The 13,603-nt window shown below is 37.9% G+C and overlaps 1 protein-coding gene across 7 annotated transcripts in view; it reads right to left on the bottom strand.

Moving 5' to 3' along the window:
- INPP4B (inositol polyphosphate-4-phosphatase type II B) overlaps window positions 1-13,603 on the bottom strand; it is a 761,046-nt gene that overhangs the window by 340,862 nt on the left and 406,581 nt on the right. For all 7 annotated transcript variants that reach the window (XM_027066653.2, XM_027066662.2, XM_053216924.1 and 4 more), the window contains one exon: window positions 352-470. In XM_027066653.2, the coding sequence (XP_026922454.2) occupies window positions 352-470 (119 nt within the window). The remainder of the gene's footprint in view (window positions 1-351; window positions 471-13,603) is intronic.

The raw sequence follows: 13,603 nt of genomic DNA, 5'->3' as shown, positions 1-13,603 counted from the left end.
TTTCCCCCAAAAGCAAATATTCATTCCATTTAATTTAAAAATCTCTATATATTTTTTCCCTACTTGTTGCTATATTTAAGGATTCAACGTGGGATTTTTTTTTTCTATTTACTAAAGAAACATAAGGTCTTTTAGGAAAAAGGCAAGTTCTTCTCGCATCTGTTTATTCTGGTAAGTTACCAATGCATGCTTAATAACCTCAGGTATGCTTTCTCAAATGACAGAGGACAGTAACATAGCATAGCTACAGGCCATGGGCTAACTTATTTCAGCTGTTTGCTTAAATCCAGAAAGAGGCTGAGAGAGTGAGAGCAGAGCAGAGAAATGCAGGCACACAGCTCGCTCACTCACCTCCACGATTTCCGTGCTTGAGTATCTTGTCAGACCCTGCTCCGCCGGGTGGATTACTGAGATCTGCACCAGTGTATTCAGCTTCCGATCACGGACAGGAGCCACAAGATCCTTGCATGCTGACAATGACGGAGGAAAGAGAAAGAAAAGAAACTAACACCATGTCTCAGGGAAAACTTCTGTCTGAGTTGGAAGTAAACTTAGCGACGGCGCTGAATGAAATCTCCTGGGACTCAGGCTGATTTTTTTTTTTTTTTTTTTTTTTTTTACAGAGGAAGTCCCTTGGAAGTACCTTACAGAAATAGGAAGTCACGTGTTGCAGAGCTGAATTGAGAGTTCATTTCCACTGACAACATTTGCCGCCCCTGCTAGTCTTGACTGCCCGGGGATCCCGGCTCTAATGTGTGACTGTGCACACACAGCTCAGGGACTTGAGGGACTTTAATTAGTCATTAAACCCTGGGCTTTAAATCACACTCCCAGACAAAGTAAGCTGAGTTGGGCTATATCCGGGAAACTTTACGCTGTTCCTTATTGACATTGGCTGGATTGGTTCAAATGTACCAATGCGCCCTTGGTCCTTACCTGTCTATTGGCTAGAGCTGGCCTCCTACAATCATACACAGTGACAGAAACTGGAAGAGAGGCTACACTACCAAAGCAGCACGCAAGCCACAAGCCAGAGGCAGAGGAGGGGTTAAAAATGCCCTCTGTCTGGGATACCAGCCAAGTCTGGGAGGCAGAAATATGGAATAAGGATGGGTTAATTTTTGCCCAGGGGCCACAAACTAATAACTTTCCTTTGAGACACCAGGCTCATATTACAGACTCTCATCACCATACCATATTTACCTGAATATCTTCTCCTCCCACATATCATTCCCACAATACTGAGGGAAAATCAAAACTGCATTCCTTTGCAGCATGTCCAACATCTGTCCCAGTGCTTTCTCCCCTGGCTCTGAAATAGTTTTACTACCTGCCTTTGGGTGGCTAAATATGATGCAAAGGCTCCTCTCCAGAAGGGTTTCAAGTTATGCTCAGCTGAAGGCCTAAGGCAAGCTGGGGGAAACTAGGTTCTAGATCCATGATGACTGTGTGCTGGGCTCTATACCATCCTTACCCCACACTTCTGACAGGTGCTGACTGGTACAGGAAGGGACAGGAGGATGGGTGCATTTAAGCTATGTTGTGTCACCGCGGCAATTTACAGGACCTTCATCCACTGGGACATAGGTACTATGGCTTAAATCCAAAACTTGAAAGCAGAGGAAATTATAAATGTAATTAGCATCTTCCAGTGGCTTACAGATCATCTCATTTATAGAAGCAGAATGGGATAGAGATTTGGAAACAAACAGGCCTAGTTTTCACCCAATTCTAAAAGCTCGGCAATGCTGGGCAAAATATTTACCTCCATAATTCTTCCTGCCAGACTTTGAGATCCTTTTGTTCGTGTATGGTATTTTGTCACGATTTTTCCTTACTTAAACCACCTCTCTTTAAATGCCTCTATCAATACAGGAGAGCTTAGGAAATCATGTATGGAAAAAGTAATAGCTACAATTTAGCCCTCCCTGTTTTTGAGGCATTTTGCTAATTATCTTTTTATTTCTCAAAACAGAACTTGGACTTACTATTTCAGTTTTACATATTACAAACTAGAGGCTTAGGAATATTAAGTGCTCACATTTACATTAGTAGAACACTAGTGCTTTGTTTACATCTTTCCCCATTAGTTCCATTTCTTTTCTTGCTGTACTGAATTCCTCTCCTGCACAAATGGCACCTACCTTTGGAAGACCCGCTGCCATAATTCTTTACTGTCCCACCCAAGAGATCTGCAGTTTTAGGAAACACTGATGTGAGGTTTCAATGTCAACATAGCTCCGGAAGGAAAAAAAAAAAAAGCTAGATTTAAACTTTCCTGTTCTTTGGTGTTACTTTGATCATTTCCTCTACTTGCCTTACGAATCTGTTTAACTTCATAACTCATTTGCTTGGTTATATGCTCAGGGTGTTCAGCTTTCTCTCCATCTACTGATGTTGACTATACCTGTCTTGGATTTTAAAGCTGAAGTTCGTTTGCTTCAAACATATGCATCTTGCCCTCTTTCTGCCTGCAGCCTCATCTCTACCTTATGAGCTTATGACACGTTTGCTCAAAATGAGTTACTCCTTTTCAGATTTCTTATCAGTGGTGGGCTGTGATTATTTCCCAGAAGCAAGCTGCTATTCTCTCTTTTATGAGAGAAACTCTCAGACTCACTCCTAATAAAAACAGACAAAGTCTTCATTAAACTGAAGTGTTCTCTCCAACCCAATTTGCAGATATCCCAATACTGAAGAAGTAAAAACAACAATAATGGCACTTTGTATTCCTTTATATTCCATATCTTAAAACAAGCACAAAAAACAATAACTAAAGTCATACCTCGGGCAGTACATATCTCTTTTCTTCCCAAAACCCCAGAAGACTTTCTGTTCCCTAATACTTAGGCTGTAAGATATCATGGAAAGACCCTAAGATCAGTCAGAATTCCTGAGCTGTATTCCTAGATTCCTTGTTTACTAGTTATGTGACATTAAGTCACAAACTCTTGAACACTTTATTTCTTCATCTGTTTACCTGTCTCTTGGCATCTAACTGAGAAAGGCTAATGCCTTTTTTATGAATGGACTTTTCTACATAAAGTTTATCAATATCATTATACTAATATTTACCAATATTTAGTGTTTTATTATTGTGTAAAATGTTTTTTATTGACTCAGTCATATTCAGATAGCTCCTTAAAGCTGTCACCATGTCCAATATTTGTTTGTAAATACAATCCAGTAGGTGAGTCACTGTATTTCATATCATGAAACCCATACACGCATGGATCTATATATCCTGAAACTGTCCCACTGAACGGGTGATAAATGATGAGTGCTTGGATTTCTTCATGGAGATATCACTCATTTGGTCACTATAAAGTCTAACCTGCATAGGAATTATGTGATAGCCAATAAAGAAGCCTAAAAACTCTGTCAATCTTCCAGATATACTTGCCACAACCCATTACCCAAACAAAACTCTGATCTGCCTACATGGCCTTCCTCAACTCATAAGACTAACAGAGTACATTAGGTTTTGCTTCTGTTGTTCTGTTTTATTTTATTTAAGAATTTATTGAGTCAAATGCATAGTTAATTAATGTCTCTCTGCAATCATTCATATATATGTATATATATATGTATATATATGTCTATATATATACATATATATATGAATGATTATATATATAATTATATATAAAGGAATTATTTCTTCCTTTTTACTGGTTTTGTTTTGGACTGCGCTATTTAAAAGTATTCCCAAAGTCCAGAAGAGTTTAAATACACAAGATGCTAATAGGTTGGGATTCAGATGTGCTTGTGTCCATTGAATAGACTTGTTTTATTTTTTACCAAAAAGGGAAAAAACTGCAATATAGAAGTAATGAGTCTTTTTTTTTAAAAAAGCTCATAATTTTAAACTTTTCTTTACAAAAATAAAATAGTTTTGAGCTACTATTTTTTTTCTGTCAACTTTGTTACAGTAACTAGCAACTTGAGGGTTCACTTTCTATTGCCAGTGTTTTGAATGAGACCTGCGTCTCCTGCTCAGATTTGTAAAGGAGTCACACAGCCCTCACTCTATGGTAGGGAATCCTCGGTAGAAGTGTAAGGATAAAAAATAAATGCAGCATCAATATCTCAGGGGAGGGCTGGGCACTGAGCAAACTGGAAAGCCTATGCTGTGTTAGCAGAGGGAACCTCTATTCAAATTCATTGCCCAAAGAAATGAAAGCCCACTGTTGCTTGATTTGAGGATCTGTCCAGAGCTTGAAATCCCAGTCACTGTGTAGGCTAAAGTTATAAGAACCATACAACAAATACATCTGTGACTGATTTGGCCTAAGGACCAGAAGTTTCTAACCTATGGTCTAGATGCTCAAAGCTACTACTTGAATTCTTAGGAAGACAGCACAAATCATCTTTTGCTCCTTAGTTCTAATATTTGAGGTTCCAGGAGCTAAGGGGGTCAGGGGTCTTCAGAGTTCTTGTTAAATTAAATATTCTCTCTACCCAGAAATACAGTTTTTACAACATAACAGTTTTTGTTTCATTCAGCCATCATTTCTAAATCATGTCAAGTCTCTTGAATCCATAGAGCCTTTCCATGATTCTAGCCAATTTTAGCTGGAAGCCTAAAACTGTCTCTTGACTCTTCTATCAGAGAGTTCGATCCCAGCAATAATCATCTGAAGCAGAACACAACTGTTGGTTCAAGTGCCTTCGAATTCAGCAGCGTTGGCCAAATCCTAACATTCTAAGACCTTCATCATATATGGAGTCCACAAATAAGCAAAGGTGCCTGCCACAGGCTTTCATGAGAGCAGCAGCATGAGCCACAGGGCAGTGTGAATTCATAGTCGACTTCAAGCATCTACCCCTTTCCCCTTAAGAACTCTTTCTTCTTTGAAGTCAGGTCATTTTTCTTGCTTCACTCCATTTCATCTCTCTTCTTGCCATTCAGTGTTACTGGCATCTAACAAAGTTTATCCTCTTTCCTCCAGAACAAAGCAATGGCCACAAGCAAAGGAGGCAGGGGCAGGGGACTTTGACAAGAATTCCCACATCTCTGTTTTCTGTTCTTACATTAGCAAAAAGAAAGTTAGGCTTAGAGGAGAAACCACACAGTATAATATATAGAACACACAGGAATGATTTTTTCACTGGAGATAAAACTATTTGAAACCTGGATCTAGTCTAAGGAGTTATGTTACTTTGGATAAATTATCTCTTTGAGTCTCTATTTTCTAATCTGTAGAGTGGACTTAAAAGGACACATTTCATAGATTTGCTGTAAAGATTATAGGAAGCAATGTATATAGAATGCTAGGCACATTATATTATTATTATTATGAATATAATTATGCATTGATGCAAAAATGGATTTTATCTATCCAATATTCTTATAGTAGTTATATGCTTGAGATATTCCAGGTTGGTCCTAATTTGGTATAACCATATGGTTCTTCAGTAAAAGAATTTTGTTAAATTTATAGCTGTGATTTTTTGGTATTCTCTTGTTTTCATATAGATAAATAAAAATGTTTAAAACCTTTTACTGGATTATTTGTTAATTTCCAAAATCATAGGTATCATTAATATGCTGTCTTCTGTGAAATCAGATGTGGACACTTACACTTGTTAATTTTACCTATGATTAGGAACTTCCAAATAACAACCAAAAATAACAGAAAGCCTTATTTGTTTGTCTGCCAGGCAAATGAGCTACATGTAAATAGTCAACTCACCCTATAAGTAGGCATTTAGCTGGGAGGTAGTGTTCCTTTACACAGAGAGTGATGGCTAACAGGGAGGCATTATCTAATAACTGAGATGCCCCAACAGATTATAGAAAGACTTGCTCTTCTGCTCTGTATACTTCCTTCATCGAAAAAGGAAGACTGCTCATAACTCTTCCTTTTCTTGCAATTAAAAGTAAGTGTTGTAGTTAGAACCCAATATAGCCTAATAGAAGCGTACCTCCTCCTCTGTTGAAATCTTAACGATTGTACCCTCTACAGACCCTTCATAGTGAAAATGGAAGAGATAAATCCATGCCACTCAAGGGCAAAAAATGCCGGGGCACAGAGGATGGGGTATCCTGAATAGAAAAGCAGCCTTGTACAAACAGGGCTTTAGAGAAATAACCATCTGGCTTCTAGGCTCCCTCAATAGCACCATTCTTATCTTACTATGGCTAAGAGAATCAGCCACTTCCCCAAAGGCTGTGGGAAAGACTCTTGAGGCCTAGAATACAGTGTTTTATTTACTTCTCAAATTCTTATTTGGTCAGGTTTCTTAAAATGTCACATATATATCTTTCTCCTCGTATTCCAGAAAATTAGATGCCACTAATCAATTGATATGCCAATTTGGGTTATGTTTCCAGTCCAGAAAATTACTGTATTCCATTATATGTTTTCCCAGTTACCATTACATACCAGTGATTAAATTTAAATTATATAAATTTGTAACATACATTAAAAATGTATATAATACATAAAAATCATCATAACTCCTCTTTTTATTGCTTTGCCAGTATAATATGTATAACATACTTCCCTGTTTTTAGTCTCTTCTTCCTTTCTGTTCTTTATTCTTCCTTTCTCTCTGGAATGTTAAGAAAGCAATTTTCTGAAGTGTAGGATACAGTTCAGATCCCCTGACTGGATTCAGAAGACAACACTGCCCCATTTCCAGGGCACTGCAATCCATGATAATTCAATTGTATGCAGTAAAATGGCAGAATGCACAATGGCGCTGCTTCATAATAATATCCACACAGTGAGAATTTCCTGAGTAGTCAGGATATTCTGTATTCACTAATAAATATTTTCCTAAGACTACTTCTTAGAAAAATGTGGCTCTATATCATACTGACTGATTTATGGCTATTAATTTATACATTCTCTGTACATTCAGTATTCTTTGTAGAATCTTTTAAGAGTCTTTAATTCATTGACTCTAGCATTATATCTTGTCATCCTGTTCATTTTAGTGTACTTTCACCTAATCAAGTGTAATTTCTGTAATCTTTCTCATTTGGTCTTATCCCTTTTTGTTCTCTTTCCTGCCCTCTCATATTTCCTCTAATACATGTTTCTCCCATCATTCTGAAAGATGAGGTTGTTGAAGTTGTCACTGCATATTTATAAGACTTACAACTATTAGGGTCAGGAATACCTGTCTCTGAACCCACTGCAGCTCTTCCTTCTGTTAACTGTTTTTAACTCCTTATAGGGATAAAACAAAAAGGTGTTATCTCCCCCTTAACCATTATGGGGGGGGTTTTAATTAACACATACTTCCCTGAAGAGTACGTGAACCATGCTTAACTGTCAACATAAGCAATATTTGTTGGAAAAGTAAAAAATGTATAAAAGTTGGCACTTTTTTTTTTCCTTTTTGGTTTAGTTTGTCTTTTAAGGCAATGTATCAAAAAAAAAAAAAAAAGTCCCAAATGCAAAATCAAGGCCTGCCTGACTTTTCAAGGGTGATAAGAATATCTACATGACATGAACCAACAGTATTAATTTTAGATTGTTAGAAGGTCAGGGGTAAACAGCAGTTCAGGTTTAAGGTTGGAAGTAAAGAAATAAACCCAAAAAATCAACACACACGTGCATGCACGCGCGCACACACACACACACACACCCAACCACCCACCCACACACACACACACACACACACATACACACGGGAAAAAAAGCCATCCTAATGCAAGAATTTTTTAGACTTACTGAAATAATGCTATATTTTTTGCTCCTATACTACCACAATAAAATACTAATAACATATAAATTTTAAGGTTTTTCTCACTTAAGATAATACATGAAGCATGCAGACAAGATGGGAGTGGAGGGAAACACAATGTACTACATACTAACCATGTGTCAAGTGGCATTGAAAATAAACTTTGCTTGTGTTAGCACATGTCCAGAACAATACCATGCTTGTTGCTGCCTCATAGTTCCACTAAATTCCATATCTATATGGTGTTTTTTACTCATCAGTCAGATTTGTAGATCATAACATGTGGCTCGAGAAGGAAGCCTGTTATTTATTTATTTGTTTCTTACCAATAGCAGAGAGTATTCAGTAGTCTGATTTTTCCCCAGTAACGTCATTCTGCTTTGTCTGTTCCTCTGCATGCTCAATGGTGATTTAGCTTTGTAACAAGAATTTTAAGACTCTCCATATTCCAGTAATAGTATCCAAATAAAACATGAGGAAAGGATGAGCCTAATGCCATGGGGAGGAAGCAGATGATGGAGTGATTGAAGAATATAGGTAATAATTTGCAAGAGGGAATTTAAAAGATTTTGTTATAGAAACATTGCTGCAGAATTCTTGCTACACTGAGATTTGAGCACCACTTCTTCTAAATTTCATTACAACTGGTTCACTTATAAATTAAATTGATTTCCTTCATGTAAAAAGCTAAATTCACATTGTTGGGAAAAAGGTCCTGAAATAAATTTTTTTACTTTTCCCCATAACAAAATAATATAAAAATATGCCACCACATTCTATGTGTACCTCTGTGTGGGTTAAATAAATGTGTTGGCCTTTAAAAATTAAAAAAAAAATGCCTAAAAAGATGAAATTCACTTCCTTAGTGTGGAACATTACACATATGAAAATAAACTACCCACTCAGTACAGATTCTGAATTTAAGTATCATTGAAAAATCTAGAGAGAGAGGGAAAAAAAAGAACCTCTTCCCGGAACAATGGTGCTTTCGGGAAATGCTCTCTGATTGTCTGTGCTCTGGAGCAGTGAAGATGCCAGCTGTACAGAAGACAGCATATTTGCATATAAAAAGAACAAATTTGGTTCAAATGACTGTTGTCAGTACCAGAAGACGCCCATTCTCCAGCTTGTCCTCAGCTCCCTCAGCTTCTCTCATGTCAATCCTCAGAAAATACTATTTTGTCTTGTTTTCATGAATATTACCTAGGTGACTAAGACTGTCGTCAAGCAATTGAATTAAAAACAAGTCTGTACTGGTGACTTTTCTAGTCTTGATATCCCACCCTATATGCTGAAAGCCCCAAACTGGCCTGGCATCATCACCTAACATTGTATACAGACTTGGTTCTTTGTGTGCAAGCTCCAAATCCACGTTCCACTTCAGAAACAAGTGCTTGCAGCTTTCTGCTGCTCTTTTCAGCAGGACCATATGTGCTGCTTAAGAAAGGATGAAAACGTTATTCCAAGAATGGAAGCAGGTCCTTCTGAATACTAAAAGAAATATTGTGAATCAGTTAATGGAAATCTGTAACCTTAAAACTAGGATCAGAAAAGTTAGAGAGAACAACATGAAGCCTTTTATCTGCCCAGAGGCCAAGATGACAGCATTTTTCCATGACTATCGATCAGTTCCACATGGGAGCCAATAGGATTCCTATCAGGACAACCATAGAAGCTGTCCGTGGATCCAGAAGAGCATGTGTGTTAGCGGGAAGGGTTAGTCACCTTCCCTGTTTTACCCCCGAATCAAAAGATAAGGCCAGTGTGGCTGCTGGAGACAGTTACAGGAGGGGTGGCAGAAAAGTCAGAACCTGAGTCGCCAAAGATGGATGGCTAAGAGAAGTGCACTCAGAGTTGTTGAACTCTAAAGACTCAGAATGATTGATGTCCAGGAGGTATTCGGGGGTCAGAGGACAAATGAAGGAAATAGGGCCTGGAATGCTGCCTTCAGGGGTTGATGGTCTCCTGAAAGAATCCATTTGTTTGGGCAGGAAATAGCAAGCGATCTGGAAAGCAGTTGTTCAATCTGGATGTCTCTGTACAACACATTGACTCATAGTCCGGCTTTCATCAAATACTGAATGAGCCAATTTTTAGACATGCTTTCCCAAACCAAAATATTTTAGAAGAATTGCATTGTATATATTACACCAAGAGATTTAAATTTTAAAAGGTGGTGCTTAAATTAAGGTAATTTTTTTTTAAAATTTCAGTAATATTTTTTATAAATGTATTGCACTTAGCATCTATATGTAAAATTAATGGTGTTTTTTTTAATGAAATTGCTATCCCTTTAAAACCAAATATTTTACAAGTAGATTAAAAGTATTAAATCAAAGCCTTACATAAATAGAAAATAAGAGGGGGAAAGGGAGAATGAGAGGAATAGATGGGTCTGAGGGGATAGCCTCTATTTTAATTGTCTCCATGTAGAACATCATTTGGGGGAGGACAGTATTGAAGACCTTGAAGAATATAACTCCCCATTTTTCTTGACTCTTGAGTCAATCACATGTGTGATTTTCCTATAGACAAAAGAAAATCTCGATATTCGTGTTTTATGTGCAGCTCTAGGGGTGTCAATTCTCCCATCATGAGATGGTTGACTCACAGGAAATAAAACAGATACAGATAAGCTAAAACTAGAAATGACTAGCAATCCAGGAGACACAGAACAATAGAAAGGAGACAAGTGAGTATGTAGGTGAGAAAGCAAATGTGGGATAACTTGAAGACAGGAAGGGACTAATTATTCACAGCAAAATCCACAAGTTCAACCCCACGTGGAAAAAGCATAGCTCAGACAATTGGAAATAACAGATAGTGCTTCTAGGGGAATCAGAGTTTGAAAAAAACAAAAAAGCAAATTCTTAGAAAAACTGGGATCTCCAGGGAGAACAGTTCAAATCTAAAGCTCAGCAGAGTTCCTGCTAGCTGAATGGAACGCTTCAGGGCCCTAGCTACAAAGGCAGTTTCAGAACAAAGAAGTAGTTTACACTACCCAAATTAAAAAAGAACCACCTCTCTACTCTTCCAGGGCATGTGGTACACTAGGTAAGATAAGAATATGAGATATCTTCTGTTTGAAGGTCTCCTTCAAGTTCTTACTTGCTGTATGGAGTAAACTGCTTAAGGTTCCCAGCCATGGATCCCAGTCCTGACTCAGTGACTGGATTTGTTATGGAGTCTCCCTATCCTCATCCTGAAGTGGGGATAGTAACTGTAGTTCTTCTCACTGAGGGTTTGTGAAGATCCAATTAAATATGTGAGAAAAAAAAAAAGATTGAATTTCCAACGATGTATGAACTTATTTCTCACTTTCATATATATTTGTCAAACACCCTGTGAAATAAGAATTATAACCCACAACTTACACACAAAGAATCAGAGTTTTAGAGAGGGTAAGGGATTAACTGAAGACAATCAACAGATTAATACCATTAAGTGATAACTTATATGTCTAGCACCATTCTTAGTGCTTTAAGTAACTACCTCAGCTTAATCCACAGAACTCCCCAATAAAATTTAATTGTTCAGAGTTACACAGGTAGCCAGTAGAAGAATCAGGATTCAAACGCTCTCAGGATGGCAGCCCAGCCCAGGCTCTCAAACACTGTCCTTGTATTACATTCTCTCGGGGTTACATGGTATAGGCTGAAATGTAAGTTCAAATCTCTGGACCCATTCCAGTCCATTTCTACTATTCTAGCTGTCTGTTACACTTTCTGTTATTTGTTTACATATGCTCTTAAGAGCATATCTATAAGAAGATTGCTTTCTTGGGGACACCTAGGTGGCTCAACTGGTGAAGCATCTGACTCTTGATCTTGGCTCAGGTCATGATCTCATGGTTTGAGCCCCACCTCAGGCTCTCCACAGACAGCACCAATCCTGCTTGGGATTCTCTCTCCCTCTCTCTCTGCCCCTCCGTCGTCGCTCATTTGCATATTCTCAATCTCTCTCTCAAAATAAATACGTAAGCTTTAAGAAGATTGCTTGTTTTATGATGCTGTCATAATACCAGAATCATGAAGTGTGTTTGTGAAGAATTTTAGACATAAAATTCTAAACAGGTAAGCAATCACCAGCTATACAGTCTAGTTACAAAATGTCCTTGTTCAGCTCAGCCTATGACTGATTCCTCCTCTCAGTTCTTTCTAGAAGAACTCGAAGGGCAGTAAGGCTCTACTCTTCCTAATATATAATTTTCTTATAACAAAATATCAATGTTTAAATAATTGTATTTATTGAGAATTTTAAAATGAACTTCTTTCTACAAATAATTGTGTCAGCAATAATTACAAAACATTTCAAGGGCATATCTAAATATATACATCTATTTTATGAAGAAATATGAGAGGAAAAAAGCAATGGCATCCATGCATGCATTCAATTCATGGATATTTATTAAGTGTCTAAATGTGCCCAGCATGATTCTAGGTGACAGTTTCACAGCAGCGAACAAGAAGTTCCCTATTTTATGGAGCTTGTACGCTAGTGGGACATGAAGTTTAAAATAATAATTTAGTCACAATTTTAAACAGGGTGTTAAATTGAATGTTGAGGAGTGGGGGTGTGGGTCACAAAAAGTTTCTCTGATGAGGTGACATTTGAGCTGAGTTAAAACATACCAAGGAGCCAGTTTAGGGGAACAACAAATGCAAAGATCCAGATATTTGGCTTGTTTGAGAAGCAAAAAGAAGACCAAGGCTGATGAAGAATGAGCTAGGGGATAAGCTTATGTCTGGTGAGAATGGCCTACTTCTCAAGATCCTTGTAGAATGTGGTAAGATATTTCAATTTTATTCTAAGTGAAATGGAAGCTATTGGGAGATTTTAACTAGGAAAGTGAAGAAATCACATTGATATTTTTAAAAGATTATTCTGGCTCTTCTATCTGGAGGTGACTATGCAGGGGCAAGAGCAGATGCCAGGTTCCCATAAAGAGTCCTCTAACTAGCCCCGATGAGAGCTGATACCTGCTTAGAATTGAACAACAGGAGGGACAAAGGATGGGGTTGGTCAAATTCAGAAAATATTTTAAACATAGGAATTATAGGCTTTGATGATGGATCTAAAGTGAGGTTAGAAAAAAAGGGAATTAAAAAAGAGTGATATTTGGGGATTTGTATAACTGAATGGATGGTGATATTTTTTGTGGAGATTGGCATCATGGAGGAATAAAATACCTCCTAGATGAGCAAGTGGAGATATCTCCTAGCCAGTTGAAAATGGGAGTAGGGAGCTCCATGGAAAAGTGAAAGCAAGAGTTACAGGTTTTGAAAACAAAAACCCACAAATGTTTAAAGCCGTGGACTTTCAAGTTGCTAAGAGTGATGACACATTTAAGTTTTGTGAATATTGGGGATAAAACTGATATCCTGAATTTGGACAAGTTTTGACCTGGGGATACCTGTTTTGCTTAAATTGACTTCTGAGACCTCACCACGATAGATAACAGCCAAGAATAATCTCTTGTCCTTGATAAAGTAAAAGTAATATGGGAATAAGTGCCAGAGCACTTGAAAAGCTTTGGGCTTTCTCATACTAGGTGTATGACCGTAGGCAAGTCACTTAATGCCTCTGAGAGTCAGTTTCTTCCATTGTAAAATGGGCATAGCACCACCTTTGCCAACTTCAAAAGGTCAAAGCCCAAGTTAGAAGCATTTTGGAAAAGACTGTTTTGTACAGTGGAAACACGAGGGACGTCTCTTTAATACTGATTTCCACTCTACTAGGTCTCTTTTCTTCCCCATGGCACGGCTCCCAGGTGGCCTAGGATACTTTTGGATACCATCTGCTCGACAAGAAGGCTGCCTGATAAATTTCAGCCCCAAAGACAGCAGCATCAGGGGATCTTGCTCCCTCACAACCTCAGAGGCTTTCAACTTGATGCAAAGCA

This window comes from Acinonyx jubatus, chromosome B1 (assembly GCF_027475565.1).
Source record: "Acinonyx jubatus isolate Ajub_Pintada_27869175 chromosome B1, VMU_Ajub_asm_v1.0, whole genome shotgun sequence".
Lineage (NCBI taxonomy): Eukaryota > Metazoa > Chordata > Mammalia > Carnivora > Felidae > Acinonyx > Acinonyx jubatus.
This window is presented reverse-complemented; position numbering and strand designations above follow the sequence as displayed.